This window comes from Festucalex cinctus, chromosome 14 (assembly GCF_051991245.1).
Source record: "Festucalex cinctus isolate MCC-2025b chromosome 14, RoL_Fcin_1.0, whole genome shotgun sequence".
NCBI classification, from domain to species: Eukaryota; Metazoa; Chordata; class Actinopteri; order Syngnathiformes; family Syngnathidae; genus Festucalex; species Festucalex cinctus.
Window position 1 is genome coordinate 25,869,956 of NC_135424.1, and position 24,748 is coordinate 25,894,703.

General features: G+C 41.3%; 1 protein-coding gene across 2 annotated transcripts; it reads right to left on the minus strand.

Annotated features, from left to right (window-relative positions):
• Nucleotides 1–13,719: 13,719 nt before the first annotated feature.
• Nucleotides 13,720–16,369, minus strand: LOC144001129 (zinc finger protein 503-like). Of its 2 annotated transcripts, XM_077495169.1 has the most exons (3): nt 16,087–16,369; nt 15,818–15,997; nt 13,720–15,662 (listed from the first exon to the last, which is right to left on the minus strand). In XM_077495169.1, the coding sequence occupies exons 2-3, from the start codon at nt 15,896–15,898 to the stop codon at nt 14,229–14,231; spliced, it is 1,515 nt and encodes a 504-aa protein (XP_077351295.1). In that variant the 5' UTR covers nt 15,899–15,997; nt 16,087–16,369; the 3' UTR covers nt 13,720–14,228. The 2 variants fall into 2 exon arrangements, with proteins under 2 accessions (XP_077351295.1, XP_077351294.1); XM_077495168.1 differs by having other exon boundaries at nt 15,818–16,369.
• Between the last annotated feature and the right edge of the window lie 8,379 nt (nt 16,370–24,748).

Consider the following 24,748-nt stretch of genomic DNA (forward strand, 5'->3'; position numbering starts at 1 on the left):
CGTGCAATAAAAAACAAAAGGACCCAATAAAATGTAAGAGTGTGGCCAAGCATTCAAAGAAAATTGCTTTTGACATGTCTCTCAGTATTATGTTGGTTTGCTCTGGACAGCATCTGGTGTGAAGTGGATGTGTGCTATTAACAAGTCCTCTAGTCGGGGTCCCACCCCAGCATGGCTGCTTGTAAATGGCACGCTCTTATGGAGACAAATCACCCACCAGTTGGACTTTCAGTGGAAGGGGAATGCAGTCGGAGTACATAAATATAGCCCCTAGGAAGCCCCGCTAACCATGCGATACTCAAAAGATAGACTTTCCTTCGCCCCGAGCCAGCTTTCACCCCAGCTAAAAGAAACACCTACAAGCCCGTAGTGTGCGCGGGCGCCGTGGAAATTAAATCTGAAGCCTGCTCCAAACAGTTTTCACCAGGCACATTTAGCAGATGAGATGAATGAACCAATGAAAAGAAAGCAGGATGTTGGAGAAAATGTGTTGACAGACTGCAGCTTTGTTTAGGATTTTCACATGACAATTATCGTCATTGACATTGGAGAAATACCCTGTTTCCAAGTTTTTTTGTTTTTTTTTGTTTTTTTCATTTATACCCTTCACAAGCCAGCATTTGTTTCATAGTATATTTATCAAGTATTGGTTATACAATACAGCATGGTTGTAATAGTTTTGGAACTAGCGCTGGAATATGAGAACAAACACCAGCCAAAAAACAGTTTTCCACATACGGTGTTTTATTAGATATATTTTTTTATCTGGCACCCCAGCAGTTAAGTGTCATTGCTGTACCAAACGTATGATCTGTTGTCACCACGGTGCGAACAAAAAAAATATATATAAAGAAAAAATAAACAAACCGTCAGCGTTGCTATTTTATTTTTAAGCTTCACTTACGAGATGTTGTCGGTATGCTGTTTATTGTGGCTTGTTGTCTCACTCAGCATGACTGGAGTGACAAGTTTTGTTTCTTTTATGAAGTCTGTGTTCGAGCACAACTGACACATTTGTAATTACATTGATGACTGTTGTAATTGTAATTATTATAAATTAAAAGCTATTTTTGTCTTCCCTAAGAAGCAAACAGAATGTCACAAGACTTAACTATGAGACCAAATATCACACAACTCCATTAATCGTCAAATTAGCGATGACGGCTTTGAAGTTCAAAAGTGAAGGCAAACATTTTGCGTCTCGCTTGCCAGACTTTCCCCGCTGCCGCCGTATTTGTTCACAGCTGTCACTTTAGTTCTCTTTGTTTTCGCTTGTTTCACAACAAGCGGGCATTGTTCTATGGTTGCAGAGCAAACACATGCAAGCCCTCAAGCCTGTCAAAAGCACGCCGGCCACGTTGAAGCGAGGGAACAAAGCCTTCGTTTGCTGCCTCGCCGCAATTTTGGACGGTCTTCAGCCGTGCTTTGCAAACTTCTCTGCGCGTGGCTGAAGTGTTACATTTGGCCGTTCAGAATACGTCCAGTACTGTGCAGTCTTTTCAAAGTCAACACGGGCCTTTGTTTTTTGTAAGTGACTATATGGAAAATGTTTGATTTACAATAGAGTTGGGCAATTTTTGGAGTGTAACTGTACAAATTCATTAAACCGCCACAAAAATCAATCCATCACTATAATAAAGTAGCTTAATATGTGCTCTTTCATTTCAATTTCATTACGCTCTTGACATTTTTTTGAATAGGAATTTCACACTGAGTTGAAATATAAAAGCAAAATACATTAGCGCTTGTATAATGCAGCATAACCACTGAAACTCGTTTTTTTCTGTTCAGGAATGCAGGTAAATAACTAGAATTTGACATATTAATCCAAAAATAGTATTATGCTTTACCTTGTTTTTTCCTTGTTCTGTAAAATAGTTAATGAGAAAAATCATGGATAACACTAATTATGTTATTTTAACATTAAAAATATTTGATTAGGTAATACAAGGCAACTGTGCATAAATCTTACATTAGCTAATTGCCTACTTTTTTGTTTATCTCTATTTGCACAGGGAGACCTACTCAAATACAAATCTTAAAGGACCACAAATCATTTTTAAATGAGTCAGTGGTCTATTTATTGAGGTTGGCCATACAGTAATATGAACAGAATGTCAGTTTCTTTCAAAATAGCCACAAATCTAGGAACTTGAAATAAATAAATAGGGTCATTTGCTTCATTTTAACTGTCGTTTCCTCTTTTTATTTGTCTTCAAACATGGTGTCCATTTCATCAGTCTTGCATTCTTTTATTTCTGCATGTCAGAATGGCTTCTCGTGCTTGGCAAGATCATGTGACAAGAATCCTGCCAGCAGCTTGATGTGATGATTTCAGAGTTCTTGTTTGATGAAATGTCTTTTCAAAATTCCTAATCTTTGTCTCATAATGCTGGTTCAAATTGCTTATAAAACTGTAGTGGTCAGAAAAGCATAGAAAGAAATACTTACTAAATTAGCTGCAAACTTTGGTGGTGGGGGGGAGTATGCAGATTGTGAAAATGTTTGCTTGAATGTTGTCTCTTTTCTTCTTCCTAAGTGCACAGAGGCAAGCAGCACATCCTGCACTATCTTGAAGACTTCTCTGACGGCAGCATCAAAGTACATCTATCAACACGTCAAGCATGTGATGTGACATAAAGGTAACCAGCTTGACTAATATCTACTCTTCCCATAGTTCACGTGGCAATTTTTGCACATTTTGGACTTTTATGTATTTATATTTATTATTATTATTATTATTTTTTATATAGACGGACGCAAGTGCGCTCGGAGTAGAAACGGCCACATCTTCATTTTTGTGCCGGGGCAAGTCTACGTAGTCTGTGTTGGGGATTTGGCAGCCCGCAGCCTGCCATGCTGGGCGTTCCGGTGCACCGAGTGCGTTTTCTATTGCACATCCCTGGCACATTTGACACTTTAGACCAGCTAAAAGCAGGTCTAAGTTGTGGTACAGGTGATGTAACGTGATTTTGGTGGATCACGCACAGATGCATAATTGGGGGTAAAAGGTGGTCTACATGTGCCCATTTCACAGCAGAAAACATCTCCAAGTAGATCTTATTGCAGTTGCTTATAAAACAGTGCTTCTCAAGTAGTTTTTTTGTTTTTAAACTTTTCCGCCACGACTCATATTAGAATTTGTAAGTACACCTCTGCAGAAGAGCAAATACTCCTTGCATACTGTGAAAATAACAGCACCACTGCCACCTACTGTAGTGGATGTACAATTACAATTCGCTGGTGTCACACGCACCCCTACCCTGGTATCGCACCTCCCAGGGGGTCCTGCTCCCTTATTTGAGAAGGACTGTTAGTTAGACCTTGTGCAAGTGTCTATGTTCACTCTCACAACGGCACAAATGCACATTTCTACCGGCGTGCATCTATGAAAATTCAAATCGATCAAAAACTCCACCCATGTCCATAGTTAGACTTGGCGCTAGACTGGGCATGAAAATCGGACCCTTTAAGTAAAAATCAAGTGTGATTCTGGGTCAAAATAAGCCCTTCACTTTCAGCCCCAGAGCAGGATTAATCTTTTTGAGCCACACCTCATGAGGCTGTGGCAACATTTTCCTGATAGTTGCATCAAAGAGCCGCAAGGTGTTCCAGTACTAACACAAAACAAGGCTGAGCAGTTCCTGTTATGATGAATACAATGGTGACACGGAACATTTTGCGGTATTACGGTTTGTGTGAGGCCTCACCAAAAAAAAAAAAAAAAAAAAAAAAAAAAAAGTCTGTTTTCCAACACAGTAAAACCTCGACACTCCAAACATTTTGTAGTTGGGGCATAATCAGTCGTCTTTGCGCAGCTGTTCAAATATTCCATTTGTAAATTTGGAGATATTCCTGAGCGTCGACGCTCGAGATCGGGCTCGTCGACAGGCTTCAGCGTGACTGACACGCTCATCAAAATGAGAATCCTTCTCGCCTCGGGGAGCTGTGATACCTGTCAAACAGTGGATATCTTTTAATGTTCCTGTCTCAAATGCATGTCAGAGCAAATGCCAAGTCATAACATCAGTTATTACCTGAATGTTCAATGCCTGATTTCTCTTATTTACCTACGGTTTGAAAACATCCCTTCACTTGTCTCCCACCTGCCTCCTTGCGGAGGGAATCGTTCCCGTGACAGCTCTTCTGGCTTCAAACTTTCCCTTGATTTCATCTGTTTATTTATTTTTTATTTATTTGCTTTTGATCGACTCTTTGACTGCGCTGCTTTGCGAGCGCATTGTCGAGGTTGCGTCGTGCCTCGCGTTTTAGAATGCTTCAAGCTCGGTTAGTGCCTGCTGCTATCTTTCACGCGGAAGGAAATTAGCAGCTGTAGACTTTAGCAACGCGAATGTTACAAACCATTTTTTTATCATTCAAAACATACTTTTAGTTTTCGTCTTTCTGTTTTGACAGTAGTGATGATTGTCGTAAAAATTAATGGATGGTGGTGACATGCAAATGATTAATTGTCCTTTATTCTGATCAATATGACACCAGCATGGAAACTGGGATAAAGTAACAATTAATACATGAATTGATTGTTATATTCATTAAATTGTGGTTGTCTGTCTGTTTATGGCTGTATAGCAAGCTTTCTGTCAATCGGAATGTATGAATTTTCCTTCAAAATGTCTCAGATATAATCACTACACTTTTTAGTTTCCAATGTTTGCATTTTGAATATATTTTAGCCCGCCCCTGATTTCCATTAATGCTTTCGTCCTCAAGAGGTGACAGAGCGACCTTATAGTGAGTCACAATGTAAACCACAACAAAGAATTGAAAGTTGAATGCTAATCTTGTGCTAAGGAAGCTAGTGTGGGGAAAATCCTTATCTAGTGTTACAAACATTCGTTCTTGCAATTTGAATATTTAAAACCCTGGTTGCTGGTTTATATCAGAGTTTCATCAACATGAATTTGTACACACGTTTGAACCTGCTGTAGTCTGACACTAGCCTATGCTAACACAATAGTACAGGAAGAATCAAAGTAAATATTTGTGTGGAAAACAATCAAGTGAATACATCCGGATGCAGAGCACTGAGCATATGTGTATTTTATAATAATGTCAAGCTACCTTCTGCATTGCAAAAGAAAACAAGCAGAATGTAGGTAATTCGAGACACAATTCCTCAGTTAACACTGAAATGCATTCGAGCAATAAAAATGATGACGGAGCCCCATATTTCCCGGGGCTGTGTTGCTGGGACGCCTGGCCCAATTTGTCTGGCAGTCAGGCCCATTAGTCTGCTGTGCTCCCTTCTTAATACGCTCGGCTGGCCCAAACGTCTCAGATCAATGTTTGATACATCACAGCATCATAACTTACCGCATTTGGATGAGTTGAGAAATGTCCCGCTCTCCTCTTATTTCCTCGGAGAGGTCTCTATTGGAAGTCGCAGGGCAGCGGCGACGGGGGGGAACGCCGGCTTCGGCAGTGTTGGAGCGGAGGTAATTGTTTGGTCTGCTGACGTGAATGAATTGCTGGAGTAATGTCCGTGCTGGTAATAGGTGAATAGTTTATATCAGCATGATAAATATAGCTCTCATAAATCACATAAGTGTTATATATTGCTGTTTTTAGCGTGGGCTCCGACCAGGAATCTCTGGAGTGTGTCACAGTGGAAGGGGGCACTTTCTACTTGTCTGTGTAGTACTGCTTCGTTGCTTCCTTTACTCTGTCATTGCACATGGAACTGTTAATGCACTCATATTTCTTCAGAGCGCTTATTTTTTGAGTTGTGCGATAACAAATACAAAAGTATAGTAAGTAGTGTGCAAGGGTCTTATGCCACCACTACATTTGTTTTTAAGAGCATTTTTCACAGTAGTCAATATGAACGTGAACAAATAAGATACAACGGGCTTTCACAAATTTAGCAAACTTTGCACCTTATACATGATCGAATAAGGCTGTTATTTTCTTTTACTATGTGAATAAATATGATACTATTGGGATGGTTCAACCCCCAGGATCATATTGGCAACTGTTTTCCATTCTTCAGTAACCAGGATGTAGCCTGCATGCTAACTAATAAACAGATGGGCAAACAAGCCCGAATGCTAAGCTTGATGAATTGTTTTCTATGGTCCTGTAATGGTGCTGGCAAACACAAATAACTGATGATATAAATATTTATATACTTACCTTATAGGCTCCTCCTCCTGGCTGGTGTATGCATGAACATTGCTTGTTTTTGGACGCATGCGCTTACTGTGTAGCTGTTGGATTATTTTCTCTCAATTTACTCAATTTTCCTGCTGTTCGTAGTTTGTGTCTCTCTATGCTAAAACATTGACTCTCCCACTTAAGCACTCTGCTGTTTCGCTATCATATTTTTCATGTTATCTTAGCAGTTAGCATGGTTTCTCAATTTTGCCTGTTGATTCTCATTCTTCTTGACACTTGTATCTTAAATGCCACCAGGGGGGCAAGGATTAATGTATAGCCATATAATGGTTATCTTGCCTACTGGTACAAAATTGAATAATACATTCAGAAACAGCACACTCAGTGATGGTAAGTCCCTTACAATGTTTCCTGTGGTTAAAATTGTTCTGAAATTAGACCAGCTTGTAAGTCGAGCAGAATGGGTGCAAGAATGTGAAAAGGTTCTCTCGGGGTGCGGCACACAGAAAACTCGTCTGGAGTGAGTAATTGGTCACATTGTTAATAAAAATGTGTTATGTAGCATTCATTAGCCTTAGCTGGCATTCTTTCCCAGCAGTAATGTTTTAAGTGGGGCAATAATTCCACACCTGACCTCAAAAAAGTTCCCACAGTTATTTGATTAGTTACTCCATTGAGAACTGCTGCCAAACAAGTCACCAAAAAGGGGTGATGTTGGCCAACACCTTCACGTATAGGCGACTATTATATCGACCTATCCCTTCTTCACTTTCATGCATCAGGACGAAAGCCGTAGTGCCGAAATCTAGGCCCCCAGTCATAATCCTCATGAAGCGTTCCTCACCACGTTTGTCGACAAGGGAGTGGGTGGAGTGTTGATACTGATTTTCCCGATCTTGTACAAATTCTCTTCTTCTTTTAAGATCACGGTAGTGGAGGATGTAGAAAGGTCGGATAAGTTTTTAAAAAAACAAAGCAAAACCGAAACCTAACTGACATTTTACATTGACAAAACTAACTAAACTACCTATAATTATAATGAAAATGTCCTTAATTTTTATCTTTGGTAATTAATTTAGTGCATAAGCCTTTTTGGGATTGTTTTTATATGTGATTTAAGTATATTTATTTCAATATTAACCGGGATAAGGATGCTTGACAGTGTGTCGCACAGAAGTGACGTCGTCAAGCAGTCAGTAGAAACGCACCTTCAGATGACATCTCTCCCAGGTGCCAATTTTGCATGTTTGACTTTTGGCTCCAATGGCTCGCCTTGCCTACTTTTTCCTTTTCAGCCAAAACGCAACGCTAGGTAAGAAGGGCGTAGCAGTTTTCATTTTACCATGGTATTTATTAAATATTTCCACACAAGTAACTAATACACTTTTTTTTTTTAAACTAGTACTAACTAAACATGTTTTTAATAACTAAAAATAATAAAACAGAGCTGCCCTGAAAACTAATTAAAACTAACTCAACTTTAAAAAGCAAAATTCAAAGCGAAATCAAAACTAACTATAATGACAATTCCAAAATTATAATAAAAATATCAGATTTTCACTATTCACACTATGGGTTTTGATCCCAACCCTCCATAAATTGCCAGGGTTCACTGTACACCTTTTCTGATCCCCAAATGTAGTCCTCAAGCGAGAGCGTGTAATGGGGGTAATTTGGTTCTCAAACATCAGTGCCACGGCAGACAGGAAAAGCCCTCCCCTCCTCATTGATTTACAAATGCGAAGCGCTCATCCAGGTGATGTGGCGAGAAGTGGCAGTGTTGATCTGTCGCCGCCACTCACTCGGGGAGCCAGCGGGACACTTTCTTGTGCCTCGACAGCCTAATTGAGGTCATTTCTGTCGGCTTCGGGGATCCGCTCAGCGTCGGGGTGTTTTAGCGTGCTGATAATTTGCCCATTTTCCACGTTCTGACAAAGGATATTTTATGAAAATGCACCCCTTATTCCTGGCACCTTAATGGACTGTGCTGGAGTAGTGTGCGAGTTGACGAGCTTGTTGCCTGTCATGTGTACTTCATATGTAAAAAGCAGAGGAATAAGTGCAGGGATGTTTTGCTTTTGGTTTCAAGACGATCTCAGGATACCAAATCACAAGATTATCAGCATTCTTTGGAGGTTAGTGCATTCACAATACATTTTATTGTGTATGTATGCATACATAATAGCTGACTTCATTCCGGAGAGGTTTCCGTCTACCACATAATTATTTTCTAACGCTTGTTTCCTTTTCATGCAGTTAATAGGTGTGGCACATGACCTTACATGGCAGCATGAGAACAAGATGCCCTTTCGGTGGGTGTGGGCCACCAGCCGTTTTAACACACGTTGATGAATATGCAGTAAACATGACCTCATCCTGGAGAAAATAAAAGGTTTGATCATTCTTCTTTTGTTTCATGCGACTTAATGATTCTGCTGGTGGTTGACTTGAGGCACAACTTGTAATTAGTCTGCTGGGCTGAGAACGAGTACTGTATGCATATAAGGCCTTTTCACACTGCACTTGGTTTTCTTGCTGTTCAGGATGACAATGCCCCAGTGCTAGCTTGCTTGTATCTGGAAATGCTTATTTAGCAGCTAGCCAGGAAGTAACAGGGAGGCTTTTCTTGTCTGTTGGTCTAGCTCCTTCACATATTGCTGGTGATACATTCCAAGTTCCCCCGCAAAATGTAAAATTTCCGCAAAGGAGAGGTTGATATATTATTTCATTTTTTTATTTTATTTTGAGAGGAATTTACACCTCTTTAAGACATTACAAATGTCAACTTAATAACTACCATAGGTGTCCCTTTGACAGATGCCCAAATTTTCAGTGAGCCTCGAAGAAATTCACAGACTGAGAAGGACCGTCTGTACTGACCCGGATCAACAGACGTAAACCTGCTTCCATCAAGTGTATCTTTTTTTTTTGGATTTGCGTCCTAAAGCAAAAGTAGGCATCCGTTAACGACGGGGCTGATGGAGCGACTGAAGTGTGAAAGCATAAATCTGCAATAACCAAACCGTGTTGTGCATTGGATTTCTGAGCACTCTGACATCACTCCGCCAGCCCCTCTCCTATTGGATGCACTTTTTTTTTTTTTTTAAATCACAAAAACCTGTGGAACCCTGCTTTTAATTAAGCCCTGGTTTAATTCCCTAACCCTGGTTTGAAACCCTGGCCCTGACCTGAAGTCCCAATTTGAAACCCTTAACCCTCTCAAAACTCTAGCTACCATTTTAAAAACCTGAATTTGAAACTGGCAACAAACTACCATGTCTTGGAAACCTAGTTTGCAATCCTGCAGATGGTTTGAAACTCCTGTCTTCAGTGCATTTCTCTAATTTGGGAACCTATCCCTAAATTAAAACCTGATCCTGTCTTGGAACCCTCATTTGAAGCCCTGGCCGTGACTTGAAGCTCTAATTTGAACCTGCAGGCATTAATCATGTGATTGTAAATATGGTGCACTGGGGACATCTTGGGTAATGTTGCTGACATGTTTTGAAATAGTGTCACAAAAAGACAAAAAAAAGCAAGAGTTTTCCTTTGATCCTTTGACCTGAGGTTTAATAAAATACACCAATATTTAGTATGACGTGGTTTAGACTCTGAAGTTTTCTGAATTGCGCAAATCCACAGATTGATGATTTGATGATTAATCTTTTTTTTTTTTTTTAAGGCAGCTTTAGGGGGAAAAAATACTTCTAAGATGTGGCAGCATTTACAAGCAGAGTCATGTGTTTATTACAAGCTGCACTTTATGACTCCATTACCACAATCAACAACAAAGAGGACAACCCGGCGTGCTCATAAATCACCTGAGCAGATCATGACTCATCTTACCTGAGCGACACATTTACTGCAGCTGCGCGTGCAAAAGAATAGTGGCATTGCACTCAGATCACCTCCTGAGAGGTGCAAATGTTATTAAAGAGGGGGAAGATGTAATTGTAAGACATAATTGCGGCTGGGAAAATGTCAAGTGATCATAAAGAGTGCGGTTCCTCCATAGCGTTGACCTTTTATTGTCTGTTAAAACAACGTCGTAAAAGATAATAATTGCTCCTGCACTGGTGTGCTTGCATCGCCTTTTGCACGTCATGCCTTGCTGACATTCCTCTGAATTGTTCGAGCAGACCAAGAGATGTGTCACGCACCCTCTAATGACAGATTTAGTGGTGCTCGAGTTGAATATGAGGTTAGGTGTGTGTGTGTGTGCGTGCGTGTGTGTGTGTGTGAGTGAGAGCGAGTCCGTGTGAATCATATCGTGACCCTTGCGTCCCACCCACTCACCTCTTGCCAGATGTCTTCACAGCTTTCCCGCAGATGACTTTATTTTGAGTTTCTTGGAAGCCGCTACCATTCGTGTTCAACTTCATCCACTGAAGTGTTGGACTGGACTGACTTCAGACCCCGTGAAGTCAATTCAGCGATTTGTTTCAGAATATATTAGATATATTTGAAGATAATTGCTGAAAATGTGCTAACACTGAGACTATGGGGTATATGCCACGGAAGAGGCGGGACTGTTTTTGCACATCAGTTTGGTTCCGGTACGGTTTGCGACGTGTGGGCTTTGTCAAAATACTTGTGCTTCCGACTTTGTGCACCTCGGTTGCACGTTCGCAACCCGGACCGGGAACAAACTGATATGCAAAATCACGTCCCGCCACTTCCGTGGCATATACCCCATTTACTCACTTGTAGAAATGCAGTATCAAATCGTTTTTCCCGCTTTAGTTTTTCATATTTTTGGGGGTGTGGCTAAAAGTGGGCACGTGAGTCGCCCCACCCCAACTATCTAAAAAGTTGAGCACCTTCGTTTGCATTAGCAGTTATCCAATACCAATGTGATGTGCAGTTAGCTAGCTACCTGATAGTCCGCTGGCATGGTCATTTTAGAGTTCCTCGTTGTCAGCCACAAGTGCACGTATAGTCACGGAGAGAAGACAGAGGAGTGAGAAGAAAGAAATGAGTCCAATGTGACAGCAATCTTGTGGATGGGGGCTTCATGTTGGTAAGACTGTTTTATAGAGTGCCTCGTTGTTGATTAGTCGGGGTATATTCCAGCCGCCGGAAGATTTAAGCAGATACATATTCACATCTCAAATGTGCAGACATGAGAAATACGCTAGACTTGATTTTCACAATTTTGATTTTCACTTTACAGGGACTTTAAAAAGGGTTGGGAATCTTAAGGCAGATGGACATTATAGGCCCTCTGAGCAAATGAAATCCATCTTGCTATGCATTGCTGATGATCATCAGGTTGTACAGTTAAAAAGAACGCAAATGGGCCAAATCCCCTAAAAAATGGCAACTTCAACACCAAAATGGACTTCCTGTACATGTTCAGGCATGGCTTGGTGTCAGGGGGCAATTTTACTCACTTTAAGTGGAGGGGGTGCTAGTGAGTCAGTTTTGGCAGACTTTAACTGAGACACTGAAAATGTGCATGTTTTGCTATAGTGTGTTTTAGTGAATGTTATAATGTTCTCAAAATAATGCACAACCAATGAGTGCGCTAAAAGAAATTAGTCCGTCATCAAAACTAATTTCAGTTGTCTTCTACTTCTTGAGCAGTTTTTTTTTTTGTGTGCAGGGATAGTGTGAAATTATCCCATCACACATGAAGCGGTCCTCGATTATTTGCAAACACTGCAAATTCACACGCATCGTGCAGAACCCGCTACTGCGGTGGTCCCAGAATGAGGACAAATTTCCTGGTTTGGTCAAATTTTGCCAACGTTACCCGTCTGTCCCAACGGCAAGCACACGGAGCGAGTGGATTTTTTTTGCCTGGTTGAAACACCATCACTCCACAGCTGGGGAGTCCATGCTCATGATTCGTGCAATGCATTGCTTCCTATATGCTGTATATATTTTATCAGTTGTAGAAAACTGAAAAAAACTATCAATGACAAAAAAAGGAAAAAAAAAAGAAATTAAAGATGCTATCGTTTGTTTGATCTTTAACCTTAATGCTGGCATCTCGTGCAAGTTCTTAATGTTGCAAAACGGTAAAGAAAAAGCAACACTGTACTTGTGGAATTACACTGCATGCATTGCTCACGGAATTGACATTTTGAAACTTCTGCCATTGTCTGTCGTGACATCACACATAACGCCGGCTCATTTAAAAAAAAAAAAAAAAAAAAAGTGCCATAAAAACATCTCTGGAATTACACTTAAAATCACCCCCCCATCCCCTAATTATTATTATTATTATTATTATTATTGCTCATTCTTCTACTATTGTAAACTACTACATTCATAAATTTTAACACAGCCCTTCTTTTGAGTCCTTAGTGCAGCTGTACCTAATAATTTGACCAGTAGTACGTTAAGCTTGCATGTAACCCTCACTCAAAATGACACTTTTTTCACCCCCCTTTCCCCTTCAGTGTAAGTCCTCATCTCTTCTAAGCCTTTTTAAAGGCCCTGCTGGACAAAAGTGAATATCCACTTTAATCCGCGTCTTACATCCTCATGATGCTTGGTGTGTGTATGTGTATAAATACGGAGAAGGCCATACAGGCAGGCAAGTCAAGGTGGGAGTCTTGCTAATTCATGCGCACATGTGCCTCCCTGCAACCCCCCCTCTTTTTTTTTTTTTTTTAGCCCCCCTTCAGGTGACAGCGGCGGGAGGAGGGGGTGCATGATGAATGGCCTTCCACCGGGGACCTCCGAGCATAGGCTGCGTGATGTGGCTAAAAACATGGAAATGATCGCTTTCGTCGTCATGACATCACGTTTGATATATAGGACACATATAGTGCGATATAGGTAAAAATAATAATTATAATAATACAGATGTGTAATTATAATTAAATGTAATTTAAAAACAGGCATGCATTTTTCACGTCTTGCTTGAAGCTGGAGCGATTTGAGCACTTTTTCAAAATGGTGCTTTAAAATGACGTCAAATACAATTTTCTGTGCAAAAATTGTATGTTAGTAAATATTTAATATCACATTTAATGCTTTTAAATAGCCATGTTTCCATGAAAGCACCAGCGTTTCGGCATATGCGCTATCTGCATGAATTATGCCAAAATATTAATTTTTTTTTGTTTTGTTTTTACAGATAATCTGATACTCTTTTATTTACTTTATTTATTCATGTGTATTTCATTCATCTACGTTAATTCCCTTTATATTTGGCTCCTGAAAGTTTGTAGACATAAATGTTTTTAGTTTACACACTCTTAAAAATATTCAGAATTTGAGTATAACTATATTATCTATTTTTTTTTTTTTACAACTCATAAAATGTTAATTAACCCCTCCATTTTTTCCCACCACAAAATGTATCAATTAAATAAGCTGATAAAGCTGATGTTGAATTTTACACACACAGTCTCTCTCTCTCTCTCTCTCTCTCTCTCTCTCTCTCTCTCTCAAACACACACACGCACGCACACTTGCAATTATATTTCAATCAGAATGTATCCTACTTTATATGAAATTATTTTTAAAAAATCAAATAATTTGAAAAGTGAATGTTTGGATACACAAATCCAATGAGAATGTTAGCTGAATAGGGTCGGTGGTGAATCAAATCAATGAGGCACAAGGAGATATGGAACAAAATTGTTTCTTATTTTTCCCCCTCAGAATACATACAAAAAAATACCAATTCTCTTCCCATGGTATACACCTGAAAAATAACGGCAAATGTGGACAATTTCTGAATTTTAAGAAATAAAACAAAACAAAAACAACATGCATGTAAATTATTTTTCTTTTCTCGTTGAGACATTTTTTTTTCCTTTTTAAATAAGAACAAATACAATCGTAGCAACTTTGAAATGAACATCGAAATGTGGAAGCCTACTTTGAATTAGTTCTAACTGCTCCGCTCACCCACTTTTTAGCTCTCATGTTTCCACATAATGCACTTTTGACTTGCTCAAATATGTTCCATTTTGCAGCCTGCTTGTTTTGTTTTTTTAAGCAGACATATAAATAAATACAGTTTGAAGTCCACGGATCCCGCCCATATGTCCATACAAAAGTCTTTATATTTGCATTCTTTGTATTATAAACTTTGCAAAGTTTTTTTTTTTTTTTTTTCTTGTCTCCACGCCTCACTGATATCCAAGCGCTGAAGCTGTAGTGAGTCTCTGACCGTACAGTGCGTAGGGGGAGTAGTAGGGGCCGGTGGCCGCGGGGACCGGGACGGGCGCTCCAGGGGTGGGCAACGGGCTTTTGGAGTACGGGTGGTAGCGGCTGCTGAGTCCCAGTGCGTGATGCGGACTCCTCAGAGCCAAAGTCCCGGGGCTGCCGGGGCCCCCTGACGGCGGCATGTGCATGTGACAGGCCATGGCGGCAGCCGCCGCGCTGGCCAGCGACGAGGAGCCCGGGTAGCCGGAGATGAGCTTCTCCGCCCCGGTGAAAGCCGTGTGTGTCCTCAGATGGTTCAGCAGCTCCTCCGAGGTGGAGAAGCGCTTGTCGCACGGTCCGTTGGCCGACACCCAGTTGCACACGTGAGGCAGGGGGTCGTTGGGGAGCATAAAACCGTACGGGTACAAGGGGTGTCCGCTGAACGAGGGCGCCGACGAGTGCATTCCGTGGATGGGGTGCGTGGGGTACATGAGCGGGTAGCTGGACTTGAGCGCGGCCGCGGCGGCCGCCGCCGACTCATGCGTGCACGAAGCCCCCGCCGCGCCCGCCAGGTGGCTGGCACAGTGGTAGCTGAGGCAGTAAGGGTCTCTACACAGGCTGGCCGACATGATGGTGGGCGGGGAGGCTCCAGCCAGAGGGCTGGAGCCGGCCTTGCTGCAGCCCAGCGAGTTGGCCAGCTGCGCGTTCACCAGGCTGCCCCCGTGCGGCATAAAGTGCTGAGGGTAGCCCGCGTAGGCCCCGGCCAAGCCGCCCGGGTACGTCATGCCAGCCGGGGGGAGCGGGAACACGGTCTGTCCGGGTTTGTAAGGGGAAACCGGCGCCACCAGGCCCGAGCCGAGCACCGACGCCGAGGACACGGACGTGACCGGGGAGGACTCCGACGCCGAGGAGGAAGTGGAGGTCTTGGGGCCGTGCGTGGTCTCCTGGTGCTGGTTGACCTCCACGTTAATCCCACCGCAACTCACGCTTATCCGGCTGTGGCTGGACGTGGCCGAGCCGCCGTCCGCGCCGCTTTTCCCGCAGTCCGACTCCTTCTTGTCGTCCCGCTCCCCGCACTTGCCCTCCGCCGGCATGGGGGAGGCGGAGGAGCTCGAGTTGGGGCTGCCTGTGCGCGGCGTGAACGGCTGGCAGGTGGCGCTCGGCACTCGGAAACCAGACTTGTCCGCACCACCGCCGCCCGATGAGTCCTTCTTGTCGGACGGCTTGGAGTAGGGCTTGAAGCTGGACTTGTCGTCCGCGCCGATGTCGCTCATTTTGAGCGGGCCGCATTTAGAATCCTTGTCGCTAGATCCATTGGAGGCGACCGAGGAGAGTTTGGAGGAGGGCGGCGGGTCCGGCTTGCCGATCTGGGAGCACGTCTGCGCCAGGAGAGCCAGGGGACTCTTCTTAGCATCGAGCTGGAGAAAAAAAAAAAGTCATTTTATTACTCTTTTCATCACATTTTTAGCCTAACATTTTCTTTATTTTTTTTTCACAAAATTTCCAAATTTCCGCTTTTTTTTAAATTAATTTATTTTTATTATTTTTTTTAAACCTAACATATTTTTCTTACCTCGATGGGGCTGACGGGGGTGGAGGGCAAAGGCTGCAGATACTCCGGGTGCAAAATGTGTCCCGAGCGTGCGGTGAGCATTTTCAAAACCTTCACCGGGAGTCGCTTGGCTTGCCGTAGCGGGTCTGACGGCGGCGCCGAGTGCTGCTGCTGCTGCTGCTGCTTCCTCGGCTGCTGCTGCTGCTTGTGGAGGAAGAGAGAAGAGGCCGGCTCGTCGCTACCGCTGCTTCCACGACGACTGGCTCGCTCCCAGGCTGCGCTCAACTCACCGAGATTCGTCAGGACAGACGCCGAGGGCGACCTGCTCATGTCCCAATGGTCAGCCAAGTGGACGGCGAGGCTTCGCTCAGATGCATTAAGGAAACCACCCCCCAAAAAAATAAGGTTCTAAAACCGATCAAAAACAAGGCGAGCGAGATAATAATCCTGCTGGTTGGGGATGCGGAAGAAGGAAAGAAGAGGTTTCCGCGCGCGTGTGCGTCCGTGTCCGCGTCCTCCCTGTGTGTAGTCCCGCACTAGAGGCTGGGAGACGTTTTCACTCCGGGAAGAAGAGAGGGGGGGTGGGGGGGCAGCTGAATTAGTCCCGAGATGAAAGCCTTTGCCGCCTTCCAATCAAATGGCAGCCCGAGGTGATTGGAGGGTCAAGGGGATGTGACGTCATCCTCCTTGACAGCTCCACGAGGGGGAGGAGCCTCGTAGCAGATTTTAAATGTTTGCTTGCTTGGTAACGCTTACTCGATTTTTCTCCTCAAGCTGCAGTTTGTTTGTTTGTTTTTTCAGACCAAACCAACTTGGCTCTTTTGTTGAGTAGATTGAGTAGATTAATGGCACTTCCATTCATTTTGATGGGGATATATGATTTACTACACAAAGTACACAGCTCGTGCTCGAGTGTGCGCATTCAATAAATGACTGAAAAGTGCATCAAGGACTGTGGCTCTCCTTGCCCACATGCGAGAGCATTACAGTAAGTAAAAGTATGGTATAAACACCTATTACCAATATAGCAGGGCAATAACATCAACCACAATATAGCAAGTGAACACTGTATACATTTCCCATTAGATGTGTTTTAAATTAGTTTTGCAAAATTGACTCTGCAGTTGTATTAATCCCACCACCCTCCCCCGCTAAACCCAAAATGTCCAAAAATGACTTTGCCTTCAGTTCAACATTTATGTTAACAAATTAGCCGTCATCGAATTCTACCACTAATAGCAATCGTTTCTCTCAATCATCTTGGGCCAGATATGGCCAATGCTATCCGCAACAGTCAACATTTTAATTATCCTAATGCATTTTTATTAAGTGTCCTTGGGGGTGCCTCGAAGGTTTAAAATAAGTCTAAGAAGGGGTTCTGAACCATCCCCCCCCGCCCCCCCCCCCCCCCCCAACCCCACAAAGTACTATTCAAAAACACATAACTCTCCAAGTACTACCATAATGACCAATGTTAAAAATACACGAGTGCAGTAGATATGTGTCCATCAAGGACAAGACAAATGTTAGTCATAAAAGCGTATTTAATATTTTAACATTGTACACTGTGCTTAATTATATATAGAAAAACAGAAAAACACAAAAACTGAACTTAAATATTGATGACATTAATTGTAGGCCTATAGCTAAAGTTCATTTAAAACAAGGCTTACAAATTTTAAACCAAACCATTTTTAAAGATTAAATAAAAATGTAAAACTTACAAGTTAAATACAACTGAACAATACTTAGGCAGTAATTCTTTCATGTACCACAAGAGGGAACCCAGACAGCAACTCGCGCAAAAGTTAGCTCTAAAGCAATGTACTGTGTATGCAATCAAGAGTTTGGTTTGACCTTCAGTACAATAAAGTAATATGCAAATTATATGTAAACGCACCAAATTCACACATGACTGTCTCAGGATAAGATTGTTTCAGTGTACATTTTGAACAAAACAGTAAACATATTTCACATTTCCCTCAACAAAAGTGACCACAAAGTAGAATTTGCAACATGAAAACAAGGAGCGACCTGTTTCCAGGATGTTTTTAATTTTAGAGAACATTATATGCAGATTATATATTTACCATTTACTGTACATTATTGTGTAATATTGACTTAATGTAAAACGCTTAAATCTAGGCATAAGCCCCAAAATGTCTGCCTACCAATTCACACTCGTATCCCACCTGGCAACCATAAAACCAACCAGCCGCTCTCTCTTCAACAGAGGAGCGTTGACAGGAATAGACCAAAAAGTAAGTGATGGAGGGGACGCAAATGTCACATGTTTTCACTCTAATATACAACCCGCCCCCTATTTCTATTCCTATCTTCACCCCCGACACCTCAGTCAATGCAATCAATCAGTTGTTTGTCAAGGGGGATGTCAATCAATGCTCCATTTGATTTATGTCAATCAATGCGTAATGGGGCCAACATAGTTAAAGCAACTTTTTTTTTATGGGGGGGTATTTTGACACACTGTGAGGAGCTCAAGCATAATTGAAATGTATGAAAAATAATTCATAACCATACATATTTGACGCAGTGTTTGCAGATGGCTGTCATCTGCCAACTCCAACAAAGAGATAACAAAGGCAGACATTTTACACACTGATGTGGGCTCGCCTTTATTTGCGCACAATGCAGAAATGGTCGCGCTTCTTTTTTTTTTTGTGTGCGTAAAAAGAGGAAGAGCGATGGACTGTCAGGTGGTGCGAAGAAAAGAAAAAGTGCAAAATGGCTCCCAACTATTCACCGCTGAGAGGGCTAATCAGTATTGAGACTTAAGGGGAGTAAAGGGCGGGGGTGTCGAGGACGGGGGTGGTGGTGGTGGTGGGGGGATTCCTTTCAATGCTTTCATCTCCATCGGCGCTCAATTAAAAGCCTATCAGTTTGTAAGTAAATCAACGCCTATCAGCCTTGTCACATCAAACAAAACGATGATTATTGCAAACCCGCCTCTGCCATTAATCTCCCTCTGCGGTAATCGTCTTGACAGGTCAACTTTTGGAGAGGCACAGACACCATAAAACATGGCCTGGAAGTTTGCACTGGCCAAAAAAACAAAACAAAAACACAACATATTTACGTTTGATAAGTTTTAACTGTTTTTGTTACAGTCCAATTAATTTTTTTTTTTAAATGGAACGTTTTCATTAAATTCTATTAAAAGTGGAATGTTTATTAAAAATATTTATATAATGTATTTCTTATATTTTTATTAGTGTGCTATTCAAATTCTAATCAAAATCATTTACCAACAAACATCCTCTAAGTACAACTCAAAATTTTAAACACACACACTGCTAAAAACACACGAATTCTTGTACTTTTAAAATGTTATAGCACAATAAAAACAAACACCTGTGTGCAGTTATTTTTTTTTTCTGTTTGTATTTTTTCTTATTTTATTTTATTTGCACTTTTGCCTAATTGTGTGCATGAGTATTGTTTTGTCCCTTATATAAATCATGATTTTAATAAACTGTATATAGTGTAATACAAAATAACAATTACAATATGGGGATTTTACTCCACAAGTTTACTTTATATTGTACTTTTTTCAGTTGTTCGTCCTTAAAGTAGAGGTGGGGAAATATGGCCTGAGGTCATCTACACTGCTGTGAGAATTTGAAATGGACCACCATGCACATAAAAAAATAAATAAATATATAAATAAAACCTTGAGATTTCAACTTGTATTTAAAAAAACAAAACAAAAAAAACTTTAACGTAACCCACAGATGTTCATACAAATAATAATAACCATTCATTCAAGTGCTTCGTCGCATTTCCCCCATATTCTATATTTAGTTTGACTTACTTAAAACTGACATCAACTCATAGGAAAGGGTTCAAACAGGAAAATATGACATTATATCAATTTAATATAATAAGTGCACACACTTCAGCTATCTTCAGCGGGTTATTTTTATTTTTTTTTGGTGAGGGAGTATAGTGCGTGTGTGTAGCCAGCCTATATGAGACAATATGCAGAAATGTGTGATTGATAACAGCGTAGCTGTGTTCTGCGTGGGTTTGACAGTCCGTGACACAATATGTGAGTTATTAGGGCGAGGAAGGGCAGCCATAAATTGTCAGTGTCAGGCCCCCAAAAACTCTCCTTTTATTGTCCCGCAAGACGAATGGCCTTGTGCAAGCTCGCACGCACACACGCACACACACTGAACTCGGCGTTCCTTTCAAATAGCATTTGAAAGCATAATTTATTCAGCTAAACTTTTTAATTGATATATTTGCTTATATTACACATTTATGACCTGAACAGTGAAAATGGTGAGAACGTTAAAATAACCTAAAAAAAAAAAAAAGGCTATCAATGTCACACTTTAAATAACACTTTAAATAAATCACATTACTGCATTTTAAGAGTGCAAATTCCCATTGACAAGCGTCGTAGTTTAGAGGGATAATAAAGCACAAAGATTATTTCATTTAAATGCATGCATGCACGACGACGTCCCTCGACAAATTACCTGTGCCACTTACTAACTCCTCTCTAAAAAGTATCATAAAAGTGAGGGGGGGGGGGGGGGGGGGGGATACAAAAATCTAACAAAATAATGCCGCGCCAGGATTAAAATATGATTATTTTACAGAATCTGCTCATACAGACAAAAAGCAGTCGTTCGGTTGGGACGTGCGTACTGTGCAAGTGTGCATCCTCTCTCCCTCTCGCTGCGGATCCTGCGAGCAGTTGTTCCTGAGTGGGCGTGCCCAAAGTGACGTCACCTGCATGTAAACACTGACTGGGAGGGAGGGAGGAGGAGAGGGCTCTGTCAATCATGTTACGCTAACGTGGTTGACCAATTATCTTATACTAGAGAATTGAGTATGACATTTAAAAAGGAAAAAACAGAAATAAGGACGCCTAACCAATTATTAGCAGATATCATTTTGACATGAATTAAGTTGTTTTCCAAGTTGCTGTAATTTAAACATTACCTGGAACATGACCCCTTTTGGAAATTATAATACAAGGATAAAAATAATTTAATCACTGTATAAAACTAAAATCTAGTAAAACTACTCATCCTTTGAGGATAACAAACATTTTAACAGTTTAAACTGGCAAGCCGACCATTTGCGATTTCAACTACAAATTATGTACAGTGCTTATTTGCTGAAAATCACACTTGTTTGTGGTTTTGTGCTCAGGCCAAAATAACTTTTTCTGTCATCTTGTGGTATCTATAGATACCCGTGAAGTCACTCACCTCTGGACACACCTGAGGCTGCTATGTAGCAGGTGTAGGCTATACTCATTGTTTTGTTTTGGTACTAGCCAGCATTAAGCTGGCAATAGCCTGATGGATATTACATATCCACCTGCTACCTCTCCACAGTAATTTCGTCAGGAAAAGGCGGGCCGTTCTGTACAATAATTCGAGCTGATTGGACGATGTGACATTCTACACGTTTGTTTGAACCAGTCACGGCCACGGGTGAAAATGTCATGTTTGTTCTTGTCAAAGGGGGGAAAAGCACAAACTTCTTACCAGCAAGAAATGCATGAAGCTCCTCTCGCTGTTCAACGTTCAACAAGGAAACGGTGAATAATTCTGCGAGAACAGAATTAATTGTAGCGTCCATTCGTCGATGTTAGGTTTGTTTGTTAGCTCCGGCGTCGGCGCTAACTTCCTGGTTTCGTCACAGTTGCATATCCCACCCCCAAACACAATGTTGCTCTTTCCGTTCGGGAACGCCGGTTATTAGTGGGAGCGGTACAAAATGTATTCTCACAAATACTTCGAGAATTAATCTTGCGAGAGCAAGGTAAAGCCAGAATAAATACAATGGTGAATTACTCTGTGGTTCTTCGGCTTCAACAATACAGGTCATAGAGGCAAACTCATTTTCAATCAGGGTGAAAAGACAAAACATTTGTCAAGGAAAAGATGGTGCTTGTGACTTTCATGAATCAGCAGAAGTGGTCTCACTCTGGCCATTCTACATACAGTATGTCTTAATTTTAGTTAATTACTCTTAAGTAACACAGATGTATACATTATATATATCTTTTGTCAGATATTAGTCGATTGTGATTTTTTTGAATGGCAGCAGAGACCCACCATGCTAACTGCTATCTAGCCTAGAGTTTAACGTGAGGTAAAGTCAGTGCTGTTTTTGCTATATGAATCCAAGCTGTCAACTATGCTAGGTGAAGCATTCACTGATTTATTTCCGCTTGTCTTTGCAATATATTACTAAGTGGGCCGAATCAGTAAAATAATGGAATAAAACAATTGACGTCAATTATATGCAGATTTTTGCGATTTTTGGGCCAGCCCTAAATTACAGAGCTCAACTATGTTTAAAAAAAATAACATGAATGCAAATGAAACGCGGCAACACTTTGCCTGTACGAGTTCCGGACGTGTTAAATCTACCTGTTTTGCATATATATAGTTCCCAGAATGCATTGTGTGGCACAGTTAAGGAAGTTATAAGGATATTAATCCTTGTCATATGTATTTGTGTTACCAGTAATTGAATTTGTGTTGTATTTAACACGTTTATGTTGGTCTATTATTTAAAAAAAAAAAAACAAAAAAAAAAAACAACAACTTTAAGTTGTGTGTAAAATAATGACTTCCAGGGTGGTTTTATGTACATTACTCATCTGAGGACTGCTTGTGAAATTACAAATGTATATATTTGATTGTGGCTGGCTGATTAATTGGTCTGACATTACAATTTTTTATTTTTATTTTTTACTTTACCAAGTCCTCTCGTGGGCCGGATTAAACCTCATTTGCGTGCCTGATCCGGCCCGCGGGCCGTATGTTTGACACCACTGATATAGTGTATTTGTAAAAAGAGGCTCTGGTTGTTCATGTAATCAAAATACAACTTTTTTTATGTATTTCAGTTTCATGGCATAAAACAGTTTATGTGGCTCAGTTAGCAACATTAGTTGGCTAAATAATGTGGCTAGTTATGAACAATTGTTCGGCTTAGCATTTTGGTGGGATATTGTGGAAAAAAATAAGGATAGTGTTGCTTGGGAGTTAATTTTAATTCATTTCAATAAATTAATTGTCATACCACAAAACATGTTACATGACTAATTCTCTGACGTCTTTTAAAATATTAGCTTATGCTGTCTACTTTGTTCTGAGCTGTAATGTGAGCTGTTAAAGGCTAGCTAACATGTGGCTAGTTGTTAAAACGGTAGTTTGGCTTATCATGTTAGCGTTTTGGCCGGGGCCAAGGAGGAGGAGGAGGCACCACTCCCTCAAATAAATATTTTCCCCCCTCAAATCACAAGTTGGAAATCACATTTTTAATAGACATGCAAAATTAATATATTACAAGCTGACAAATTTATCTGCTGTAGCGGAAATATCTGCCAAAAAGTGGACACAAAGGCAATATTTCGGTGCCCTACTTTTATTGTTTTAACGCTCCTTTCTCTTCCGGTGTCAACTTGCATGACTTGCCTCAGCAACCTTCAGAGCTATACCAGCAGGAGCTTAGTCTTTAGGTGGGACACCCCAAATTGGACAGGTTTAAAGATAGAGGCATGACTAAGTGCAATCCACTTCTCTACGTTGGGGCTGGACACAAAGCTAACACCCCTATGCAAAAAAAAAAAAAAACACAAGCAAAAAAACAGTGTTACTATAAGCACAGGGAGAAAACAAGTTCTGGTGCATGATGTGTACATGGTGCCCCCTTAACATCTCTGACTGCCCCCTCAGATCAGCGTACAACCGGCCCTGATTTGGGCACAATATCTTTTAATAAGAAGCCAACTTTACTTGGTAGTAACTTTTACTCAAGTTCAATAAGTTTGATATTTGAATAAAAGGCGAGACAACGGCCTCTTTGTGCGCCCAATGGTTCCGCGGAGCGTTGTCGTGTGACATAATAACGGAAAACAGGCGGCTCAGTGTAGCGGCGTGATGCACTTTGTAAATCGGTCAGCCAGCCAGCCGCCCACTGCCAACCAGCCAGCCAGCGCGGGACATTTCCGCACACGCGGGTCAGCTGATCGAGACATGCGGAAAGCAACAACTCCACAAAAAGTCCATCCGCACGCAGATCGCACTGCTATCAACTTGTAGCTGCTTCACGGATTCATGACACACGTTCGTTCATCTCGTCCTGCGTGAACTCCACATTTCCCATTACAGGCAGCGAGCGGTCGAGAGAGAGAGAGAGAGAGAGAGAGAGAGAGAGAGAGAGAGAGAAACGCGCTTGCTGGACTGTCATTCCGACTGGAGGTGATGGCGCGGAGGGAGTCACCGGTGGCTATGAATGGAACTCATGTAAGTGTGTATTGTTGTTCTCATTATTAGATGATTTCTGCAAAGATTCCAATGTGGTCGGAACTTGGGAAGCATGCAGCATTGTGCAAGCTGTCATGTGACCACGGTTAGAGGTTCCTCCCACTCAACGTGACGGACACGGAGCATCCAAGTTGGGGCAATGCTGACATGAAAAGTGGTTCCAGGGATCCCCAAAATTGCGTTTGAAACGATTTGACATTTTACTTGAAGAGGTGGGACGTAAGTAAATGTACATACTTTATAAAATGTCTCAAAAGTAACTTTTTTCCAAGTTAAAAAAAAATAATAAAAATCCAGCAATTGTTATAGTATTCAGCATAATCTTTTCTAATAAAGTGTTGTACCATTAAAACAAGTTTGTGTTAAATAAAACAAAATACACTGACAACTGAGCAAAACTTTACACACCTGAGGATCTCCAAGAGATTACGGTAATTAAAAAAAGAGAATGGAGGTGCTGAAAAGTGGTCCATAAATAAATAAATCCAACCAGGAGGTAATACATGCAAATAAATGTTTTCTAAATCTATAGTTGCACAACATGCAAATGCCATATTTTGTTGTGCCACATGATACATTAAGTGGGGGCTATAAAACAATTTTTGCTGTGATAAAAGCGTGTTCAATA